Source organism: Neopelma chrysocephalum, unplaced genomic scaffold (genome assembly GCF_003984885.1).
Source record: "Neopelma chrysocephalum unplaced genomic scaffold, ASM398488v2 Primary Assembly neopelma1_42, whole genome shotgun sequence".
Taxonomy (NCBI): domain Eukaryota; kingdom Metazoa; phylum Chordata; class Aves; order Passeriformes; family Pipridae; genus Neopelma; species Neopelma chrysocephalum.
The window spans coordinates 3,715,311-3,739,369 of record NW_020897700.1 but is presented as its reverse complement, the minus strand read 5'-3'; the positions used below and the strand labels follow the sequence as shown (position 1 = coordinate 3,739,369).

At 39.3% G+C, this 24,059-nt stretch overlaps 1 protein-coding gene across 3 annotated transcripts; it reads left to right on the top strand.

Moving 5' to 3' along the window:
- Positions 1-47: 47 nt before the first annotated feature.
- Positions 48-23,040, top strand: LONRF1 (LON peptidase N-terminal domain and ring finger 1). Of its 3 annotated transcripts, XR_003533166.1 has the most exons (13): positions 48-660; positions 6,769-6,887; positions 8,609-8,731; positions 9,338-9,484; positions 9,943-10,180; positions 10,266-10,356; positions 11,186-11,300; positions 11,879-12,000; positions 13,591-13,749; positions 13,860-14,022; positions 14,413-14,565; positions 17,430-17,489; positions 20,941-23,040. XR_003533166.1 is itself a non-coding variant. In XM_027676446.1 (12 exons), exons 1-12 carry the CDS (start codon positions 63-65, stop codon positions 17,430-17,432), a joined length of 2,031 nt encoding a protein of 676 aa, XP_027532247.1. In that variant the 5' UTR covers positions 48-62; the 3' UTR covers positions 17,433-18,106. The 3 variants fall into 3 exon arrangements, 2 of the variants coding, with proteins under 2 accessions (XP_027532247.1, XP_027532246.1); XM_027676446.1 differs by lacking the exon at positions 20,941-23,040 and having other exon boundaries at positions 17,430-18,106; XM_027676445.1 differs by lacking the exons at positions 17,430-17,489; positions 20,941-23,040 and adding an exon at positions 16,111-16,539.
- The last annotated feature ends 1,019 nt before the right edge of the window (positions 23,041-24,059 follow it).

Genomic DNA, 24,059 nt, shown 5'->3' with positions numbered 1-24,059 from the left:
GGAGCCGATCCCGGCGTCCGGAGCGGGAGCGCCACACCCCCTTCGCCGCAGCCGCGCAGCCGATGGCAGCGTCCTCTCCCGCTGTCGCTGTGGGCTCGGAGCTGCCGCCGGAGCCGGGCGGCAGCGGGGGCCCTGGCGAGGGGGCGGACGGGGAGCGGGAGGTGCTGCTGGCGCGACTGGTGCCCGCGAGCCGCCTGAAGGAAGCGGTGGGCGCGTCCCTGGCATCGCTGTGCCTCGGCCCCCTCGGCGGAGCGCAGCGCCTCGGGACCCTCGTGGACTGCCTAGTGCTGAACTACCGCCTGCGGCAGGGGCCGGGCCGGGGCAGGGAGCGCGAGGCCGAGGGGCCGCTGCGCTGCTGCGGCTGCGGGAGGTTCCTGGGCGAGCCGGTGACCGTCCCGTGCGGGCACACCTACTGCCGCCGCTGCCTCCGCAGGGAGCTGCGGGCCCGCTGCCGCCGCTGCCGGGACTGGCTGCTGCCGGCGGGGGGCACCAGCACGGCCGCGGCCCCGCTGCGCACCAGCGTCGTCCTCAACCGGCTGGCGGAGAAGTGGTTCCCGGGGGAGTGCGAGAGGGCGAGGGCCGGGAGCCGGCTGGAGGAGCTGCTGGCCCAGGGCCGCTTCCGAGAGGCGCTGGGCGCCGCCAGCCAGGCCCTGCGAGCAGGTAAGACTGGAGGGGAGGGGAGCGCTCCCTTCCTCCGCCCGCCGGAGCCGCGAAGTTCCGCCCGTGTCTCGGCGGGACCGGGACGGGCTGGCGGCTGGGCACGGCAGGCTCAGGGGGCTGGGAGTGTGGTGGAATAGGTGGGTGTGCCCTCCCTCCCCTGCTTCGAGTCCGTCATGGACCTAAACGGGCCGGTAAAGAACGTCCGAAGTTTTCTCGAGTTTGAGGGGATTCGAGGAGCCTCTCCATTGGGAGAGCGGAGTGGAGGGCACGCGTAGCTGGTCGGTCCTTAGTTGAGCGCCCGGCCTGGCAGTGGGGTACACTTACTCGCACTTACTCCAGAGGTGTGGGGGAGCGTCCTACATGCGCTGCTTCGTGCCTCCCCCGGCACGCTTGTGTGGGACTTGTTTACAGAGGAGCTCGTGGGCTCAGCTTCGTTTTGTGTTTGGTAATCGCTGTGCGTGGTCAAGGGAAATGCAGTTGGTGTATTTAACCTTGTTTCCTGAGAGAGAGACCTATTTTCAGTCTTAAGTGTCACCAAGACAATTCCCAGCAGGCCGGGCCCAGTTGCATAAGCAGACAGGCATGGAGGGGGACAGGTTGTGTAATGGCAGTGACATCATAGGTGGGTGTGGTTGGAGTTTTATATAGTGTTGGAAGAGGGTGCAAAGAGGGAAGGTAGAGGCATGCTTTTAGGCTATCCTATATCCGTCACAATATATGTGTCTGGTGCCATGGACATTTGAGATACCGTCAGTTTTTCAGAGTTTAGTCTTTGTAGAGGGAGTCAAATTTGTGTGATTGATACACCTAGATGGATCCAGTGACAGATTCCTCTGTTGTTTTTATTCGACTGAATTTTATCACCTGGTGACCTGAGGGGTTCCATTTTGATTTGTAGCCAGTTTTTTTCCTGTTCGTTAATTTAGGAATTAATATTTTTACAGGTTAAGCATATTACATTTATACAGTTGTCTGCAGCGGAGGGGAAAAAACCCAAAAGCTTGCATAAGTCTAATCCTTCCAATCTGTTCTGGGGAGATACATTAGATCTAGTTCCAGAATAAGCTGTTCCTAATGTCGGCGAGATTAAATCGAAGATCTATTTTATATGCTTTTTGGCAACCTGATTTAAAGAGGTTCACTTCTGGCCATCGGGTCTATTTGCCAGGGTGTTTCTAAAGTGTAGGATATAGGATGGATGTGACCTGAGAAAGTGGCTGATCTATTTTAAATCTTGGAACTATAAGATGCAGACTTCTTTCCTGAAGTTCAGCATTGAGTCATAGAGGTCACTCAGTGGCCTTCAGGGTAAAACTGATGAATCCATTATTGATCTCAAATGTTTACAGGGGTCCTGCTTCATGTTTCAGCATTGCTTTGAAAGAATAAAAGAGGCAATTAATTATACTGTTTTTGTTACTATTTCTTTTATGGATTTAGCAATATTGTGTAGATAACTGCGGGGAAAGAATTTTGGTTCCTTTTTATGTGAATATGCATCTTTAATTTTGGCTTTAAAATGTAAGAATAGTTACCAGCTATGAAACTTAATCAGAATTTTATTATTTAAATTCAGTACACGTGCTAGAATTAAGTGCTAGAAGCTCAGTTTAAGATCTGTTGTACAATTCTTTCCTGTATCTCCCCTCCTGAGAACTATCAATATTCCATGTATTCTGCTAATGATATTAAAGGACTTCATGAGTCAGAGGGCAGACATACATTAAATGTGAATTTAGAGGTGTGGGCTCACAACTACAAATTGAGGGTGATTTCAGGCCAACAGATAACAAATTAATAGCTGCTGATACACTTTCAATCTTTCTCCAGAACATGAATCTTGAAAAAACTTAGAGATTGAAAATATGTGGCTTAAGAAATGTATTAATGTTTAAAATCATTCATGTTCTGTTTCAGTGTTTCCTTACTGCTGCTTCATCTATTTCTTTTTAATGCAAATAGTTAAAAAATTGCGATAAACATAAATCTGATGTCTTAAATAAGGCATTGATGCTAAAACTTTACTCAAAAAGGTATCTTTCATAACTCTTCTACATTTCTTGAGACATTTGAAAGAGACCTGTTTCCCATGGTGCAGAAGTGACTTTTTAAAAACATGAGTAATGTTAACATTCATATGGTTAAAATATTCCTTGCAGGGTTTGAAACAAAATAGTTTAATTAAAGGAAGTATATTGAATTAAAATACAAGTGCCGCTTGCCTTTAATGAAGTGTCCTGAAAAACACAGCTTGAGTTTGGTCTGAATCTCAGACTCGTTCCTGCTGGAGTGGGCCTCAGGAGGTCTGTTGAGCAATCAGTCTCCTGTTCAAAGCAGAACAAATACTGAGATCGGAGTAGTGTGCTTAAGTTTTTTGAGTTTTTTTATTGGATCATGAAAACCTATAGGCTGAAGATTCCACAGCCTCTCTGGGCAACCTGCTCAGAGGTTAATTATCCTCATAGTGAAAATTTTTCTCCTTATTTCAGGTCTATTTCGGTTTATAACCATTGTCTCTTTTGTTTTTCCACTGTGCACTTCAGAGTCCTCTAGGTAACCCACTTTTGGATTCTGAAAAGCTGTTGTGCTCTCCCAATGCCTTTGGGAATTGTTTTCTGCTAAACAAACCCAGTTCTCTCAGCCTCTTATGGTTTGTGTGTTCCAACCCTGATCGTTAGGGTGATCCTGTAGTACTGTGTTAATAAATACTGTGTCCTAAAGTTTTTCTACATAGTGGTTGTGATGTGCATGTCTTTTATTTTGAATAATTTGGTATATTATTAAGAACCATATAAAAAGCAGGCAGGATCCTCCAGAGGTAGTCCATTTGTTGGTAGGTTTATACTGACATTAGCCAGGAGCAGATGCTTTGGAAATAATATTAAAACCAAGGATGCATATTGAGTGAGTTTTTGTGTGTACACCTCTTTACACTTTCCTATTAATGTAATAATAACAACAAGTAATACAGTTCTACCCTACAAGTACTTAGTGTCTTCTTTTCATTAAAATTGTTTGTCTTCAGGTATGCTAAAGTGAGGCATTTCTGGATTTACAATATATTTGGTTATTGAAATTGAAATTCAAGCACTAGTTGTGTTTCTCCTGTTTAGTCTTTGGTCTAGAGATTTGAAATTAGTTTGCATCCTCTCTTTGGGTGCCAAACATTAAAATATATGCTGAAACATTTTGAAATGTTTTTTCATGATTACAAAGCCTAAAAATTAAATTACGTTTACAAAATTGGATATATAAATTTAGATAGAACTGGAGAATTGTTTAGGTTGAAATTGTTAGAACTGACCTTTCAGATAATGAAGTCTAAGCGTTAACCCAGCACTGCCAAGTCCACACTAAACCATTTCCCTAAAGTGCCACATGTGCATGTCTTTTAAATCCCTCCAGGGATGGTGACTCCACCACTGCCATGGGCAGCTTGTTTCAGTGCTTGACAGCCCTTTTGGTGAAGAAGTTTTTCCAGATAGCCAAACTAAAAGTCCCTTGGTGCAACTTGACACTGTTTCCTCTCATTTTGTCAATGTTACCTGGGAGAAGAAACAGGCCAGCCCCCACTTTGGTACACCCTCCTTTCAGATAGTTGCAGAGAGCGATAAGGTCCTTCCTGAGCCTTCTTTTCTCCAGGTTAAACTGAGTCGCTCTTCATAAGATTTATGCTCCAGGCCCTTCACCAGCTTTGTTGCCCATCTCTGGACACGCTCTAGACCCTCAATGCCTTTCTTGCAGTGAGGACCCCAAAACTGAACATGTTTCAAGCTGTGGCCTCACCGAGGCCGAGTACACGGGAACGATCACAGCCCTAGACCTGCTGCCCACACTATTTCTGGTACAAGCCAGGATGCCATTGGCCTTCTTGGCCACCTGGGCACGCTGCTGGCTCATGGTCAGCCAACTGTCAACCAGCACCCCTATGTCCTTTTCCACTGGGCAGCTTTCCAGCCACTCTTCCCAAAGCCTGTAGCTCTGCATGGAGTTGTCGTGGTCTAAGTGCAGGGCCCAGCACTTCACCTGGATTAACCTCATACCAGTAGCCTTGGCCCATCGATCCATCCTGTCCAAATCTCTCTGCAGAGCCTTTCTGCCCTCCAGTAAATCAACACTCCCACCCAACTTAGTGTTGTCTACAAACTGACTGAGAGTGCAGTTGATCCCCTTGTCCAGATCATTGACGAAGATATTAAAAGGACTGGCCCCAATACCAAGCCCTGAGGAACACGACTTGTACTCATCTGGCTTTTTTTTCTTGGAAATATTTAGCTCCAGTTTGTTACATGTATTGATCATTCAGTGGCAGTGTTTGTATGTTCAGCAGCGAGTTGGGGTTCCAGCTAAACTCCTTGGTTTAGTCTTTGTTTTGTACCAGTTCAGTTGGAATCATGCATTTCTCTTTGAAAAAGAAGTGTATAAAATGTCCACCTGCTGTAGACGTGAACTCGCATTTTTACCTTCAAACCACCCCTCATTCTTCCCCTAGGAAAGAGGGCTTGGAGTCCCTCAGGTCATGTTCTGCACTTGAAAGTCTGAAAAAGATGTGCTTCCTCTGATTCTGTGCAAATAGGCAGCTTATCAGAGAACAAAGACCTGCACTTACTGCTACCTTTGAAGAAAGAAATTTGGTTTGATACTAACTCTGCTGGACACCAAAGCCAAATAGACACAAAAAACTATCTGAAGAGTTTGATCTGAGCTCTTACCTTCCTAGGCTATAGCAGTCACAAAACACAAAGCCACAGGAAACCAGGCCTCAGAGTTGTTCTGCTTGCAGAATTAGTGTTTGAGTTAGACAGTTTCCCAGACTTCTGTTGAAACAAACATTTTATTATGTCTAAAATAAAAATGAAACAAAGCAGGTTTGGCAATATTTATATTTCAAGGGAAACAGTCAACTCGAAAGACGGGTTAAGGAAGACACTTTATTTTCAGCTGTGAATTCTTCTGTGATTTTTTTTCTTAACACTTTCTCTTCCATTGAGATCTTTTTACATGTAGCATTGTGGATCTAAATACAAAGTGATGTGGTGGAATATATGGGAACATTGACCAGGCTGACTTTTAAATGTAAAACAGGCTAATGTTGGAAATTTATGAAAGTTTATACTAGACATTTAGAATAGGCTAAGATAGAATATCAAATTGAAATGATTGCCTCCCGGGAAAGCCTTGTTGAAACAAACTTCAAGGACTATTTGATTTTAGTATTGTTTACAGTAGGCCAAGGTTTGGCTTGTTTATCTCACTCAGTGAAAAACATGTGCATTTTTAAAAACAATCAATAACAAAGTAATGTGCTGGCATATTTTCTAAGCAACAGCTGCACTTAGTTATGTTACAAAACCATAGTTTTAGTGGCATGGAGATGGATATGCTTCCTGTTTGGAGGTTGCTGTACTGAAAGTGCAAAATGCTATATGTTGGACATGAGAACTTGTCCATACTGAACACGTTCTGCCATTTCCCTGTTGTAGAAGTTCCATTAGCGCAGCTCCTTTCAACAGGGCTGCCAGCTGGTGTTAAAAGCTTTCTGGTATTGGCTATCTCTTTTGATCACATAGTGATAAAGCCTACTTCTGGTACTTCCTAGATGGCTACTGCTGGGAAAGTGGCATCTGTATCTCCAGCCGTAGTTGGAGGGGATTGGATGTTACAAAAAGAAATTACAGTCTACAGCAAAACTTGGGCATTTGAAAGCAAACTGTGTAATGCTTAGACTTTTAATACAAATGTGGTGAATTCCCAGATTCCTATGGTTTTGATTAGATGTACTGTAAAGATAAAGTTGACTTGGTCTGCAGTTTTTGTTGTCACAGTAGTGCAGAGCAATACTTCTCAGCCTTTCTGATATTTGAAAATATATTTTCTTGTTGCTGCAATATACGTTAGAGGATCCAAAATTTGATCCTTAGCTTAGAAGACATGAACCTGGAATTACTGCCACTTCTGTTACCCAAACAGTAGGGGTTAGGGGAGAATGTACTCCAGTAATTTTGGAAGTATTGTACAAAAAAATGTAATTATGTCATATCACTATGAAAGCAAATCTAATTACAAATTTCTAATTTTTAAAAAATGTTACCTAATTTCTGTCTTCAGATTCCAGTGACTTGATGCTTAGGATTTACAGAGCTGAGTCATATGTTGGCCTCCAAGAATATAAAACAGCCGTAGAAGAGCTAAATTTTGTTATTTCTAAAATGCCAAATTGGCCAGAGGTAAGTTGGTATGAGCTCATCATTTTCCAATACTGTGTTTGTCTATAAAATTAATAAATTCTAAATTGTACTTGAATTGTTTAAAAACCTGCGTCAGCTTCTTTAAATGTTATTTTGTGAGACATGCAAAATGCTAAAAGGCACATTTAAAATAGTTAACTTGTATGAGACAAGCTACTGATGAGTATGGCAGGTTAGGGCTGGTTGATAAATATACTTAGAGTTGGGATGGTTTATGGCAATGTAATCAGTAACAGCTGGGATTTGGGGCTTGTTTTGTTTATTTGTTAATTTTTGTTAACAGAAAGATGCTTTGCTTGGAAGTTTTTCTTCAAAAAGCCCAAAGAATCTCAGTGGGCACTGAGCTTTGCAAATAGTCCAGGCAGCTGGGGAGTCAGTGGTCTTCAGAACCCTTATGATATTGCATATTGTAGCACTGTCTAAACTGAGCGCAGCAGGAGCAGCAAGATCTTGCCACATGAGGGGATATTGCTGCTGTCTTGGTTTGTCTTGTGTTCAGCAGTTCAGTCGCTACTGCAAATTCATAAAGTCCTCCTGCTTTTCACCTCTCAGTGTTGGTAGTGTTGTTTGCTTTTTTCTGTATGTTTGGAAAGAAGCCTCACTTCATTTAACTGAGCTTGGTTTGATGGATGGATTCCTATAACAATCCTTATCTCTGAAGGAAAATTAACTGTAAGAGGAGGATTAGCATGCTTCCCTTCTTCAGAATACATCTTAATTGAAACTGCCCAAATCCATCAGAGGATGCATGCCCTCATCTCACAGTCTTGTTGAACAGATGCTACTGTTCATACTGTCAGTCATCCTGTAGAAACTGCACTCTGGGGGTTGTTTATTTGTTGTTTGGTTGGCGTTTTTGTTTGTTTGTTTGTTTTTGAAGTTTAGTTTCTGGCCCATTATCCAAATTCTCATATATAGATAGATATTGTTGTTTTAACTAACTTTTATTAGATAACTGTTTGTTTTATCTAACTATTTATATTACTGCCAGTGCAACTTTTAAAAACTGAGATAAGTTCTTAGTCTCAACATCATCTAGTTACAACTGTTTAGCAAAATTCAGTAGTTTTTCTTCCACCTTTTTTTTTTCAGACCAAATAATATACAGATTTTTTTCCTGTTGCTGTCTAGTGCTCAAGAATAAAATATAGTTGGAGGAAGCAACTCCAAAAATGCATTGTTTTGTGTTAAGAATGTTTTGTGTTAAGAATGTAGATTGAGATGAACGTAAGGGATGCACGGTTGTGTGGACTGTTTTGTTTGTAGTCCATCTTTTCCTGTGTGCTGGAACCATAAGGCTTTTAATGAAAGAGAGGCAAAAAAGGGTATCCTGTAAGCTGTTATGTGAGGTTATGTAATAATTTGCATTTGTTGTCCCCCTTTTTCCTCTCCGGAGGGTCCCAGAAGAGGGAAACTAATGCCTTTTGTATATTAAGCCCTAGTCAGGTTTTTAACCCTTTTGTATAAGCCAAAGCAGATTAACTGGAAGAAGACTAACACCAGGCTATTCCATGACTCTTTTCAAACACTAGCATATGTATGTTAGACAGGGCATATGGATTATTCACACTGTGCACTGTTGAAGAGCTACATTCTTTTTGTCACGGCAGGTTCTAATTCTAACTGTTGCAATGCCTGTAAGATCAGTACTGCAGTTCAACATACTTTCTAGAAATGTCTTCATGGTATCTGTTTCTCAGGTCTACTTCCGGAAAGGAAAAGTGCTGCAAGACTCTGGCTTTGTAGGTGATGCCTTACAACTGTTTCTACAGTGCTTAGCCCTTGATGAGGACTTTCTTCCAGCCAAGCTAGAAGTAGAAAAGGTATTCATGATACTGGATTCCTATCTCTGGTTTGATTCCTTTATAAAGCTCCCATTGTGGTAGACTTTGAACATCTAAAATGTTCATTACATACAGAGATGATTTGGATGGCAGATTACTTTTAAGATATATCTTAAATCATACTACATTGAAGAGATATTCCCAGTGTACACATTTTAAATACATGTTTAAAAGTACATATGCTTTTGAAGTTACTATATGAATATCTAGAAAGCTGCAAAGCAGGCAGCGTGTTAAATTTTCTAAGTCAAAATCTTTTATGCCCAGAGCACAACAGTTTTTCTTTGATAATAAAAATTTATAATGAAAAAAATCCATAATACTGAATTGATAATGTGTAACTCTGTTCGAAGAGCTCACTAGCTTGTAGTAGAAAAGATTTCTAGGTAAATTTCTTTTTATTGGTGTAGGTATGTAGGTTTCTGCTTGTTATCAACTCTGCTTTCTCAGTTACTGCTTAAATAAAGATCTATTTATGAGGATAACTTGATATAGATTTACTTCTTACTTTTGGTATGTAGTTTTATAACAAAGGTATATCTAGATTATTTTTCTTTATTATTGACATTTAGCTATTTTTTCTAGACATTGTGTGATGTTTTGTCACCAGAGAAGCTAGGTGAGAGTCTGAAGGAATCTGCTTGGAATTCAGCCCATCTTCGAAATAAACCTTTTCTGCTTGGTTCTGAGGTGACTGCATCTTACTGCAACTTACAGTTTTGTCCTCAGCAGGTAACAAAAATTCTAGGATAACTTTTGTTGTTGACTGATATGCAAATATCGGATGTGCTGATACCCTGATTTGTCTTACTTTCCAGTGTAAATATTGACTTTCTGTAATTGAATTGGAAGAAAAGAATCGTGATTTGGGAGGAATGTATTTTCATCTGTAGTGTTAAAACTCCTCATTCTAGTGAGCTGGAACAAGTAATAAAGTAGTACTTAAGTTTGATATTAGGGACTTCAAAATAAAGAGAAATACAATTTTTCTTCTCTTTGAAGCAGATGAAGATTGTTAAATTGGTAATGCTAAGCAAATTTGAGTACTGTCTTGACTTAGAAGTTTCTCTAGTTAACTGATGAACTAACTATGGGTATCAGTTTGGCTTATATATCTTGCATGGTCACATCTTACATACTTAGATTTGTGTTACTCTTAAAATACAGTTCAGTTCATCTCACTATTACAGAGTTCAGGAGGATCAGATGTACTGAAGCCTGTCAGTGGAGGCTTAAATCGTGCACAGTCTGCCCATGCTCTTAATTCAACAAAAGACCTTGCCAAGGAAGATGGCTTAAAGAGAGTGTCTTCTGAACCCCTTCTCTCTGGCCAAGGAAAAAGTGCTTTGTTAAAAAGAAAGCTTTCCTTTTCAGAACAGGATACAGTTGTATGTGAAGATGGAAGAAACAAACACAAAAAGCAAGGAGGTAAACAGTCACTTACTTTGAAATTTAAAGTATTTACTGCCTTGTGCCTTTCTTTGAAGGAGTATTTTGTCTTGCTTTTCTTTAGAAAGTACAAAAAGGGATGTGAGACTGACCTTTGGAACAATTCCGGGGGATTTGATTGATGTATCAGATTTTGAGTGCTCTCTATGTATGAGGTAAGATTTTGTCCTTGATGCAGTATTTCTGTTACAGATGCTTGGCATGTTATCTGTTACGTGTATGAACTGTAGGTTGTTATGAATTCTGCTGTCACTCAATAATTGCACCTTTTCTCCCTGAAATTAAGTGTTTATTTAAATGTCACCTGCTACAGCGCTATATACTATAGGACTATTTTAATCAAGTTGCCTTCTAAATTAAACTTGGCATTGTTAACTAGTACCCGTAAAAGTACAGGGTCTTTTGTTGTTAAATGTTAGGGGGTTTTTGAGTCATTAAAAGTATTGTTTTGGAAAGGCTAATTCTCAGAAGTATTGCCTGTGAACCTCGTATTTGTCTGGGAGATGTAGATGCTTCAGAATGTTAGTTTACTTAAATGTAGCTGATGTTGTATTTGAAAGCTCTTATTGAATTGTCTTGCTTTTCAGAATAAATGCCATAAAACATATGGTGTATACTAAACTATCCATAGCTATGTTACTAGTATGTAATACTGCTATGTAAAACAACTTAGCTTCTCAAAGAATGACTCCATTTTGTGTATTCTGAATCTCTAGTGAGACCAAAAACTTTGTGTTTTGGGATAAATGTTTAGGTACTTAAAGTGCTGGAATGTGTCCAGATTCATCAGAAAACAAAAAAATGAGTGATGAAGTAAATGGAAACAAACTGCAGTATAGAAGAAAAAGTAGAATAAGGAGACATGGAATTAATTTTTCTCTGCTTTATTGTAGTATACCTAGTCTTTTAAAGAGGTTAATCATTGACTCTTTTAGCAAAAGACATGCTGGCCATAGGATCTAACTTCTAATAATTTTGTTTCAGGCTATTCTTTGAGCCAGTGACAACCCCTTGTGGACATACTTTTTGCAAAGGTTGTTTGGAACGATGTTTAGATCATGCTCCACAGTGTCCACTCTGTAAGGAGAGCTTGAAAGAGGTATTGTTTCTCAGTAAAGCTTACAAATACAAATATATAATTTTAAAGGCTGCTTCACTTGAACCCAATAACTTGGTTTTGCTTGGCTTATGGATTGCTGCTAGAATGGAAAAATTTGAGACAAATTTTTTCAATACAAGTTGATTAGATTTGCCTCAGGGTCTTAGGGGTTTTATGTTTCTGTGACCATCCACTTTACTGGTGTAGTTAAATCCTGCGTATTCATAAACTTTGGTAAGTATTCAGTTAAACCTCTCTGTGATTTCTGTACACTTCCCTTATTTGTATGTCTGTATGTCCTAGGAAAACAGTTCTGTCTCTGGTAAGCACAGAACTACAAACTAAGTTAGACGCTAAATGTGTCAGACACTAAGAACTCACGAAGAGAATCTAATTTTCAAGTATTGGAGTATCCTTAAGTGTTAAGCAATGAAACATAAGAACTTCAGAGCTGTAAGTTTTCATGGGTTTTAAGACACGTCATAGATCGTATTTTTAAATAAAAGCTGCATTTTCTCAAATGTTTTTTTAATATATGTGAAAAGAAATATTAATGTGTTTTTTGAAATCGCTTACAGTACCTTGCAAGCAGAAAATACAGTATCACAGAACTGCTGGAGGAATTAATAATGAAATATTTGTCTGACGAATTATATGAGAGAAAAAGAATTCATGCTGAAGAAACTGCTGAACACTCTAAGTAAGCTTGCTGTCTTGAGAAACTTGAGAAATTAGTATGGAAATCTTTTTTAGAAATGTTTTCTTATTTTTGTGGTTATTAATAATGGTATATTATGGATGCAAGAAGGAGTATGAAGCTTGTCCAGGTCTTTCTGGGTGGCATCCCATCCTTCAGATCTGTCAACCACACCACTCAGCTTGGTGTCATCAGCAGATTTGCTGAGGGTGCACTCAATCCCTTCATCTGTGTCATTAATGAAGATATTAAACAGTGCAGCTCCCAATATGGATGCCTGAGGGATATCACTTGTCACTGATATCCCCTGGGACTCAGCCACTGGCCACTATCCTCTTGATGCAACCGTTCCAACCACTTTCTTACCCCTCTAACAATCCACCCATCAAATCCGTCTCTCTCCATTTTGAAGAGACAGATGTTGTGGGGGACCATGTCAAAAGCTTTATAGGAAGTCCAGATAAATGACAGCTGTAGCCTTTCCCTTGTCCACTGATGTAGTCACTCCATTAAAGGCCGTTAGGTTGGGTTGGGCCAGATGGGATGGAGCTCTGAGCAACCTGGTCTAGTGGAAGGTGTCCCTGCCCATGGCAGAGGGGTTGGAACTAGGTGATCTTTAAGGTTACTTCCAACTCAGGCTATTCTGTGGTTCTGTGAAATACGTTTTCCCTTCCATTCTTCTTTTTACATGCACTGTCATGGAACTTTGGTTTTAGCTTTGCTGTTCGTGGAATTGTCCTCTTCAACTGACTGCAGAGTCTTAGAGACTTGAATTTCTTGCAAACCAATTCATGAAGAGAGATGTGATCAAAAGAAATAGTTGGGATTTTTTTATAATTGTGGTGTCTATCTCACGAGGGAGAGTTCTTCAGATACATAAAGCATTATGTATTGTAGATAGGAATGTTGAAAAACTATTTAAAACTACAACTCATGCAACTTACATAACAGAATCCATCCAGTAGAATTATTTTTTACAGTCTGAAAGGTATTAAAATTAAATCCCTGGTAATGTTTTAATAATAACTTGTTTGTATCACCTATCAACTATACATACCTGATAAAATAGCATGAAAAAATATTTTGTTTTTCAATTGCATCTGCTGAAGCATATTGCAAGGTACAGAGTATACCCTCCTTGCATTTGTGATCTGGAGTCCCTCCTGGAAAATAGTCTAAATGGTGACCTAGCTACTGTGTAGTTACTGCTACATCTTTTTAGTTCCAGGAATACTATGTTTCTGAGAGCATAATATCTTGTATGGCTCAAAACAAAAAGGAGAAAAGTACCTAGCACTCCTGTCCCCAAAACTGAGCCCTTCATTCACTGACTAGATACTCTAGATACTCAGTAGCTAGATAATCATGAGGCTTACTGTCCAGTGTGTATACAATTCAGTACATAGGTATTGAGTCACTGTTATGTGTTTTTAGTGTTTATGAAAGTTTCTACGAAGTGCTTAAACTTTGAAAGTTATTACCCGTGCTTTGTGACCTCACACATAGCAAAGATACTGAAAAAAATGTTTTATCTTGGCATAGCTCAGTGTTTAGATTTTGAAGCCACTTATTTCATTTGATGTTCTCTTGAAGCTTGACCAAGAATGTTCCCATGTTTGTTTGCACTATGGCATATCCTACTGTGCCTTGCCCTCTACATGTATTTGAGCCAAGATACCGACTCATGATTCGCAGGAGTATGGAAACTGGAACTAAACAGTTTGGGATGTGCATAAGTGATTCTCAAAATGGGTAGGTTTACATTCTAAATCTAAGCTTCTCATCTCTTATATCTTTTTTAATTATAAAAAGTGTCCTTTCAGAAGTGTGTAATTGAATTACTTACAAGGTCTCTTTTGTAGTTTTGCAGATTATGGTTGCATGCTGCAAATAAGGAACGTTCATTTTCTACCTGATGGACGGTCTGTTGTTGATACAGTCGGTGGAAAGAGATTTAGAGTTTTACGGAGAGGGATGAAAGATGGTTATTGCACTGCAGACATTGAATATTTGGAAGATGTTAAGGTATCCAGAATGCTGTCTAAATATTTAGTAGTATTAATATATGAAGATTTTTGCTTAATTTGTTCTTGAGAGCTCTGTTTCAAATTTTTCAGTCCCTAGACCACTGGAAGATTCAGTGCCAGCACGTGGAATAAATGGCAACTAGCTTAATTTTTTATTATTATAAAGCAACTAAGAAATACTATAGTTTTTGTTTAAGCAATAGTTTGAAGCTGTAACTTTAAAAATATTGCAAGATTTCTTTACTATTCAGTCATTTATAATCAAGGTTTAGGAGAAAGCAAGAAATGTATCTAAATATAGTTGAAATTGAATGGTTTTTTTATTTTAGTTTAAACACCTTATTGTTTCTTTATCACTAATCATATTTTCATAACTTTCCTCCTATAGGTTGCTAATGAAGAAGAACTAAAGAAGTTGACAGAGCTTCACAATTTTGTTTACAATCAGGCCTGCAGTTGGTTCCAAAACTTAAGGAACAAATTTCGCACTCAGATTCTTCAACACTTCGGGCCAATGCCTGACAGGGAGGAAAATATACAGGTGAGACTCAAATAATATCAATTATTAGGTGCTTATTTCTAGAGATAAAAACCCTGTTAAAAACTGCTAAGCATTAAAAAAAACCCCACCACTTTTTTCCCAGCTTCAAAGGCAATAAGGCTTGCACCTCGTTTCTCTTATGATGAGCAACAAAAAGCAATTCTGTCACTGGTCATCAGTTTTTGCAGGAAAGGATGATATGCTGCAGTGGAGATAAAAACAAAACTAGTAAACTGAAAACACTTTAAACTTCAGTAACATTTAAACTGTTTGTTTGTGTAAAGCTGTTAGAATTTAAAGTGAAAAAAACCCTGAATTTTCTTCTCTGTGAAAGTCAGGGAAGAAACTGAAACTGCCACGTGCAGGCAAAGAGTTAATCACAAATAACACTTTCCTCCTTTCTAAGCTAGTGCCATAAACTTCTGCAGCTGCTAGGATTTGACAAATGTTTCTTAAGAAACTAGCTTCAGCAGTCTATTTTAATGGTTATAATGCAACAATTACCGAAGGTTTGTGACATCCTGAGAGACTGGAGGCTGTAGAAAAGTAATTAAAAACATGTAAAATTTGACTTTCAAAGCAGAATTATATGTGGATTGGGATCTTATGGGAGCTTGTACCTCACCCATCTGCTGTATACTTTTATGAGGCTATATTAACCAGTCTGGGAGGACTGTAGATGCACTAGAGGCCAGTGCATGAATTCAGAAGTGATTTTAGAACAATTAAATAAAAAAATAGATTGAAAAAAACATACTAGGAAAGAGGAATATATGTACAAAACTAGAGTAACTGGTAGGGCAGCAATACTGTGGGTATGTACCTGAGATTTATAATAGGACACAAATCAAAGCTGTGCGATACAGGTGAAAGTGAGGTAATATCATCTTGGAGTGTACCACTATTAGTAGTATTTTTGCAAATCACTTGAGGTGATTAATCTTCTCTGCAGTGATAAGACCTCTGCTGAGGAGTATTATGTCCAGTTCATGGCCTGACATCTAATGCTTCATGTCAGTAATTAAATAAAGTACAGGAAAAAGTTACAGAGTATGTTTTAACAGCTTAGAAGAAACTGATTAAGTAGTGCTGCTCTGTGTAGGAGCTAATGAAAAAGGGAGTGGAATTGGGAGGTGATCAAATAAAGATAATTTTAATGAAAATGTTAGGCTTCGTAAATATTCAAGCCTTAAGAATAGCATGACAGGTATTGGGTTTAATTTTTATCAGAGAGGTTTGTTATTAGGTAACTGTCTTATACCTAACCATCTTTTCCCAAGGAAGCTATGAGCTTCTGCTTCCTATGTTATCTTAAAAATAATTGCTTTATCCAGCCTAGTTTAAGTGTACTTTGTTTGACTTCTCAGTTGGGGAGAGATCAGAAGAGACCCCTTGAGCACTCTTCTGATCTCACGGATCTGGAATTCTGTAGTTAGTATCAAACTTTAAAGTAGTCTTGGTCATCGATGACTTTATCTTTTGATGTTTTCATGGTAGTCAACTACAACATTGGTTATGGGTAACCAACTTATCTTTTATTTTTAGGCAATGCCCAATGGTCCTGCTTGGTGTTGGTGGCTTCTAGCTGTTCTCCCAGTAGACCCCAGATACCAGCTGTCAGTTCTCTCCATGATGTCTTTAAAAGACCGTCTGATAAAAATCCAACATATACTCACATATTTTTCTAGAGACCAGTCCAAGTGACTAACCGCCTGGGTCTTCCTGAAAAGTTACTCTGTTCTGGTTGTAGTAGCAGCTGGAATTTTTGCTGCCTTTGCACATCTAGTACTGGTTTGAGAAGTGTAATGGAACTGTTTTTTCTCTCCACCCTCCCCACTTCCTGAACCATGTGGTTCTTTGAATGCACACTTTCTTCAATGATGAGAGAAGACCACTGACGATTGCACAAAGTCAATCCAGCTAGATATGTTTTTCACATTATCTACATTAAAATTTGCACTATGTAGATGAGAACTTTTTTGAGACTTGATCATTTTAGCAACTGACTTTTTTAAGCTGTGGAAGTGCAGGACTTAAGGCTGACAGTCCAAGTTTACAACACTGAGGAGGTATTAAAGGTTTTGCAAATGTTTGCCTCATACAACTGTTCTTTTGCTGTTTGCACAAATATTTAAAATATAGTATTGAATGTTATAGTTGGATATTACTACTCTTGTTGAATTATCTTGACCATGAATGAGGCACAGATTTTTAAGTTTCTTGTAAGTGTATGCATCACAAAATAGGTGACATTATGAACTGTATGCTGAACTGGGAGCCTATTTTAAGGAACAAATGCAAAAAAAAAAAGGTACTTCTGTCTAAAAATACTTAAACTGTGAATATGGTTTACATACTTAGGCCTGTACATGTTGAAGAGGAAACTGAAATCTGAATGCTAGTACCAGTTACATTTGTACTGGACTTTTCAGGCTGGCTGTTCTTCCAGAGCACACACTTAGTTTGTAGAGCTTAGAAGAAGAAATCTTAAGAGTGTGCGTGCGTGTGTCTGTTGGGGATTGTGCATCCAAGATTCAAAAGCTTAAAGTTTTTATTTGAACTTTTTAAGTTGGTGCAAATGTGAGTTCTATGCCTTATTCATATCAATAGTAGAGCACACTGCAGTGGCAAGGTTAGCATCATGCTGCCAATAGGTACTTTTTGTAATTAAAGGTTTGCATATTTGTGAATATGTCTGATACTGGCTTTCTTGTATGTAAATCATTTGTAAAATATTTCTTAAATCTTGCTTTTGCTAATATATTTAATTTTCAATAAAAGCTAAAAGTTTGTAATATTTTAAACTTTATCAGAAACTAAAAATCACTTTCTTTTTCCATATGCTTCTATTCTGGGATCTTAAGTAAATCCAGAAGCTGCTGTTTAACCTACATTAAGGTTGTGAGCACTTCATGACGTAACTGGTATGTACATAATCTGTTTCTGATTATAGTACCTGTCTCAGACTGATTATTGGTCAGACAAGTTTTTTGCTGGTGGCCTGCTTTTCTGTCTATTTTGTTTAAATCAGGTACGAAGCTTCCATTTCGCAAAACTTAGAAATTTTGGGAATCTGTTCTTGCAGAGCAGTGAGGTATTTCACAGACCTGTTAGTCAGATGCTCTGGCCTTGTTCTCTTCCAGGGTCCAAGGTTTGAGATATTACAGGCAGCCCAAAATCTGCTGGATCATTTCTAATGTGGTTTTCTATCTAGGGTAAATTTTTCATTTATGCTACAAATAAAGTCCTGGATTAATATTTAGAACACTTTATTTACATAATAAAAGAAGAAATGGAATCCTCTATTTCTCCACTTCCATATGTTGTAACTTTAGAAACTTAATCTTTGCATCACCATGATCTTCTTAAGAATGTAGGTGGCAGGATTTTTTTACCTTGGCGGCAAAAAGTCCCTGTAGCCAGGCTGGAAATACCCAAATAAACTAGTGGTAATTTTTTTTTCTTCTTACCAAGAACTTGAGTTTTGAAATTGAGTATTCCCTACTCTGCTGGAATATGTGGTTTCTAAATGTTTTATACATTCCCATGACTTGGCTTGCACTGTCCTGTGCATAGGTGTGTTCTATTTCTGGAATTGTATAAACTACGTAAGGTAAAACATTATTAAAAGGAAACAGCAACAACATGAAAAGGAAAGTAACTGTGTTTAACACACACTGCATTGAGGCTGATTGTAAGTATACTCTTTGGTAGCTATTCCACAGACGTGATTATTGTACGTGCTCTTGAGAATGATAGAAAATTGAGAATGGGGACGAAAGATTTTTAAGAGGTTTTTCGAGTTGGAATTTAAGTGAATGTTTTGTGGACCAGATTTTATCACTTTGTGCAGTTAGAATGAGACAGAAAAACAAGCTTGACTGAATGTTTGCATAGCCCTTTCAGTAAGTATCTTGGAGAGACACTACGCTGTGCTTTGTACATCATACTTCGAATTTGGGGAGTATTTTCTTATTCTTAAAATTATTTTTTTATCCCACCCATCACACAGCAAGGGTTCTTTAGCTGTCAAACAATAAATAGCAACTGACTAAGGATAAAGTTTGATCACCCTTTATTATTATAATAAGGTTGAAAATCAATGTAATTAGGCCTGAGCAGAATGCAAGTGATCTAGGCATAGGGAAAAGGGGAAGGCTCACTTGCTGTGTAGGCAAGGTATAACACCTCTAATATTAGACTTACCTGATGATGAGCAACAGCCAAGAGAATTGTCAAGCTCTCGTTTTCTGTCATGACAAAAGGAGGTCTCCTTCGCTGAGCAGCACCCTTGGACCAGCCAACGAAAGCCACCCCAAGTTATTGTTGGGACACCTTATTTACAAGATTGTGCTTTCTTTGTTCAGTCATATGATTGACAAGTTGATGGAGAAATGTTCTTTATGTAAGTGTGAGAAAAAAGCTAAATGTGTCTCAAAAGATTGGTGATCCGTAAATAGCTATAAGTGAATTGGATGTGCATGTATATTAGTATGAGAAAAGTCGTAAACTTCAACATGAGGGTTTGGAGTCACTGTACTGAGAACTATCTGCCCAGAAGTGATGTGTATTTTTCAAATGTTTCTGGCAAGGACCTGTTCCCAGTTTTGCTAAGTTGTGGCCAGAGATCTCATTGAAATTCTTAGTTTATGATTAATATTCACCTCTAGTCTCTTTACTCTTACCAAATGTCATTTTTTGTAACAACTTGGAGCCCTTGGAGAGAACCAATGAACTTTAGGTTTAGAAACTTCAACTTTCTTGGTATGAAATGGCAACTTCACATTGCTCCATCTAACTTGACTTTTCTTTTGGCAATTGGCAAATATTTGTCACAATCATTCTAGCAAATCATTTCTCCATGGGCCTTTTACTAGTCCTAAGTTTCTTTAAGGACAGTATGCAAAGATAGTTGTAAGATATTGGGGGGGGGGGAAACTTGCGCTATGCTAGAACATTAGTTCTCTAGGAAGAAGCGTTTGCTCTGAACCCCATGAAAGATGAGGTCAGATTCGAATGTTGCTAGAGGCTTTAGAAGGCTTGTCATCTTTTTGGTTTTATAAGTGATCTAACACATTCCTTTCAGTATGTGTGGGGTGGGGTAAATATCTGCTAAATACTCAAATTTTGCTTTAGACTCACAATAATTACATGTGAGACATGGTAGAGTTGATCTGCACAACTGAGTCTTTTTGGACAACAGCACGAGGGAGCCTCCTAGTGCAAGGCTCTGCTCACTTGACATTGGGGCAGGGGCAATTCCCAGAGAGAATGGTTAAAACTTCAGCTTTGAGCAGGTCCTCAGGAGCAGTAGACAAACCACAACCGCCCAGCCTCCACCTGTGCAAGGCTAAAATGTTTCTTTTTCAGTACTGACTTAGACTGTAGAGACCTGGCTATTTACAAATGGATTTATAATGGGAAGAAAGTCACTTCACTTAGTTGATAAGAGATACCTATACAAGGAGGATTGTATCCATGCCACTTGGTATCACACTGAAATCTGCCCATTATCTTCTCATTTATGTGCTTTTCTAAAATTAAAAAACAAACAAACAAACGACACCAAAAAAACCAAAACAAACAAACAAAATCTCCAAAGCTGTAAAACATTCAATGCTAGGATATAAATTATTCTCAGGCATTTATCAAAACAAAGCAAAACAGAGTTCACTGAGCCTTGATTTTTTTTGTGAAGTTATACTTTCCTGGACACTAATAACTGTGACTGCTTTTACAAGCAAAGGCCAATAGTGGGATTTCACCATAGATTTAAAAAAATAATTGCACTAGTGATAGTATGATGTAGCTTCATTGCAGTCAGGAGTTCCTATGAGGATGTGGCAGGCTCTCTAGGACAAAAAGTTTTGAACATTTGAGAGAAAGCAGTTGCTAAAGAAGTTGTTACACTTCTAGTTGAGGGGTTTGATTTCATTTGGTAAATAAGATGGAAGAATGTCCTATATTGGAAATAACTTTTAAAGCAGACTGAATATGAACCTGTACTAGCTGGGAAGCTGGCCATTTACTAGATGTTTAATGTGTTAGAAAAGGGAAATGATGTAATGGGAAACTGGAGGCTGTGCTGTATTAAGACAAATACAGTCACTTTCCAATCCAAACAGAAATTCTCTGGAGCTTGGCATCTTAAAATACTTAATTATATTATCTATTTGAGTGATTGTTGGTTCCTTGCACTCAAGAACTTTCTGGTCTGTCAGCTTGGAATGTTTTTATCAGCATAAAGAGCTATACAAGGGGCTTGGCAAAGTGGGCTACTACCTTATTCCTGACACTGCTGTAAGGGGAGGGGGGAGCAGTGATGTTTCTTTTATCCTTTTTTTTTTATTTTTATTTTTCCGCCTCTTGCATCAGACCTGACTCAGTTTTGACTGAGGGCTCCTTGCAGGGACCGCCACAGCCCCTCCTCTTTCCCCTGCCAGTGTATCAGACCCATTTATCAGACATTTCAGCCGACTGCTGCCTGCCAGATGAAGTCCCAAAGTCTGGGAAGCAACAAGTGCCTATGAAGGACAGCCCTTTCTTTTCTGTGGAAAGCTCTGTCCTTGAAAAAATTTGAACTTGATGCTTGATATTCACAAGCATCTGTTGAGGTTCTGGCAACTTGTTTGCTGTACTGTTTTTCTGTGAAAATAGCCTCCTACTGGTGATGACATCTGTCAGCAGGAGGGGAGAGAGAAAAGCTGTTACAGTTAATTCTTTTACCAAGTTCCATGCAAATACATCTTCATTCCTTCTTAAAAGACGCTTTGAATTTTACCTTCTACATGGAACAACAAATCTTCAAAGGTCTTTACACTCAGGGTATACTCTTCAGGAAGTAAATCCTGCAGAAAGCTCCCCACCCTAGTTGAACTGACATTTCATAGTTGTCATGAAGTCCATACAGAAGAAAGTTAACAGAACCTGTCTGAGGCCTGCTACAAGACTCCTGAGGCAGAAACCCAAAGCTCTAGAGGCAACCTCTGTTGTGGTTATTTAAGGAAATAAACTGAGACTGTGGGGGTAAAAAGGGAAATTAAGATCTTCCCTTCCTACAGGTCTCTGCATGCCTGTGGTCGTAAAAGCACTCTTCTAAGAATTAAGGAAAAGGTTAAGTTTTGTCCTTTCCCCCAGCAGAAAGGGGACCAAATAGTTTATAACCAGGGTGACTGTTCTAACATGGAGTAGAGTGCAGGTTACGTTTTGTGTAGATGGGGGACTTTGTGTATCCTGATAAGGCTTTGATGAGTACCAGGCTGTTCTGCCTTGTTAAGAACTAAAGTGCTTCTGCAAAAGCACTACAGCGGGTGCTTAAGTGACTTTAGGTCCCTCTTGCCCAGGGAGCCATTGCACAGCAACACTGAGGAGCTTTGAATGCACACACTTAGATCTGAAATGGAACAGGGATTTGGGAACTGGAACTGCAGCATCATACTAGATGCCAGAAATTCAGGGTTTGTGTTGGATTTTTTTATTTTGCTTTTTATCAACCATCTATGAAACTTGAAAGCTTTCTTCTCTCATATGTACCTTGAAACAAGTCTTGATTGTTCAAACAACCTTTACACCTTATTTTTGTCTGAGCCCAGAAATTGATCGTTATCATGTGTATGCTTTTGGAAATTTTGAACAAGAAGTGTGCTCTGAAAATGCATGGCATGCCAACTGCAACACAATCCAAATACAGTGCAACTGGCACCTCTGATTTTATTTTGAAACATGGCTCAAGATTTCCGACACTATTTCACAATTAAGTTGCATTGCTAAAGATATCACTGGGGCTGTGAGAAAAGGTCCAAGTGCCCACTCTAGTGAGGGAACAGTCATGATTTTTCTTTGAGTATGAATTAGTTTAAAACAAGGACTGCCTTAATGCCATCCCCAAGAAGCCTAAAGCACATCCTCGGCCTTCAACTCACTTTTACAGCTCCCCCCAGGCAGTGGATATTGAAACCACACTTTCAGTCTCCCGGATAGGCACTTTAACCTTTGAGCTGTGGATGGATGACAAACCAGTGGGAGCTGTGACTTGATTTTCCCCTCATTTTCCAGAGTGTTTTTTTGGGGGATTGGATTTTTTTTGAAACAAAGTGATATAAAAACTGAGCACCAGGTGCCACTCACCAGTACCTGAAGCAATGTAGGATGTAAACCAAGTTCTGCTCTCAGCACTTCCCTCTGCTAAGTCCAAAAAGTTCTTTGCTAATATTTTTAAAGAACATATACTGTTAAGCAGGTAACTATAAATAGGACATGATCGAATCCAGGGTCCTAGGTTCCACAGCAGATGCTTAAAAATTAGACTTCCATTACAAGTATTCCAACTCAATTTATAAAATACTAATAAACTTCGGTAACTGCTCTATGTAATACTTTCTGTGAAGATAAAAAAGCACTTTTTAAAGTAAGAATTTGTTGGGATTGTTTTTAAAATTGGACCAAAAAAAGCACAAGGGCTACAAGAGCAATTTCTGACTGAAGCAATTTTCAGGTTATTGCATCAATGTAATAGTTGAAATGCTGAATCATGGGGAATTATGTTCATTTCACAGCAAAAACTTTGTGAAGAAGTTCCAGCTGAACGAAACCACTGATATGCAACACTTTGGCCTTTAGGACAACTACATTAAGTCCTTGCAGATATGATAGACTTTGCAGGTTTTGTCTGCTGATCACAGCAACACACAGTTTATGTTGGCTGCTGTGTCTTACTGCTTCTTTGCAAGGCAGCTGCTCAAGCAAGGATTTGCTTCTGAGAGTTCAGTACAGACTGCACAAAAAAACCCCAAGCAACCCACCCCATCCAAAAGCCAAAGAATGACCATTTCTATGGCAACTAAAGCACTTGCATGCTCATGCCCAAGATAAATTGGCACAATCTTACAAATGAAGTTTGTATAATCAGAGTGAAAGTAATTTGAGAAAGGTAACTAGAGACTGAACAGAATATTCCAGGTGTAATACTCAGATCATCATCTGTTACTAATTTTTATTACATGGGGGAAGACTGTACAGAAAGAGCAAAACAGCACAGCAATGTAAGGTGTAAGAAGAGACAGCAGTGGCTGGCTGCAGTTGTCTATCTCACCATGGTGGCAGGGTGGTCAGGTGACTAATAAGCTTGTCAGGTTGATTACCCATCAGAGCCAACACCCAGTCTAGTGCTGGCTAGAGAGGAATAGGAAATGACACCTTCACCTCTTGTGTAACTTCACCCTCAGGCTGTATATTGTTATGTAGCTGAGCTAGCAGACTGCTGCCACCAGGAGAAAGAAGTGCTGCAATCTCCTTTAGAGTTGTTGGCTTTGGTGCTTGTCTGATTACAAGATAAGATGATCCAGTTCACTCACCCAAGCAAATGAAGAGCATGGACTCTTTTCACCCATTAATTCTTCTAATAGGCAAAGTTAATACCACTGTCTTGGTAGGAGAGCTAGCTGACAGCATGCTTTCAGATGTGGCATGGTTAAGTAAGCAGGCAAGTACAAACT

Coding starts and splice junctions, on each gene's coding strand:
- LONRF1 (XM_027676445.1), top strand. CDS start 63: ATGGCAGCGTCCTCTCCCGCTGTCGCTGTGGGCTCGGAGCTGCCGCCG. Junction 12,001..13,590: donor GAAACTGCTGAACACTCTAA/GTAAGCTTGCTG, acceptor GTTCTCTTGAAG/CTTGACCAAGAATGTTCCCA. Junction 14,566..16,110: donor ACAGGGAGGAAAATATACAG/GTGAGACTCAAA, acceptor TTTTATTTTTAG/GCAATGCCCAATGGTCCTGC.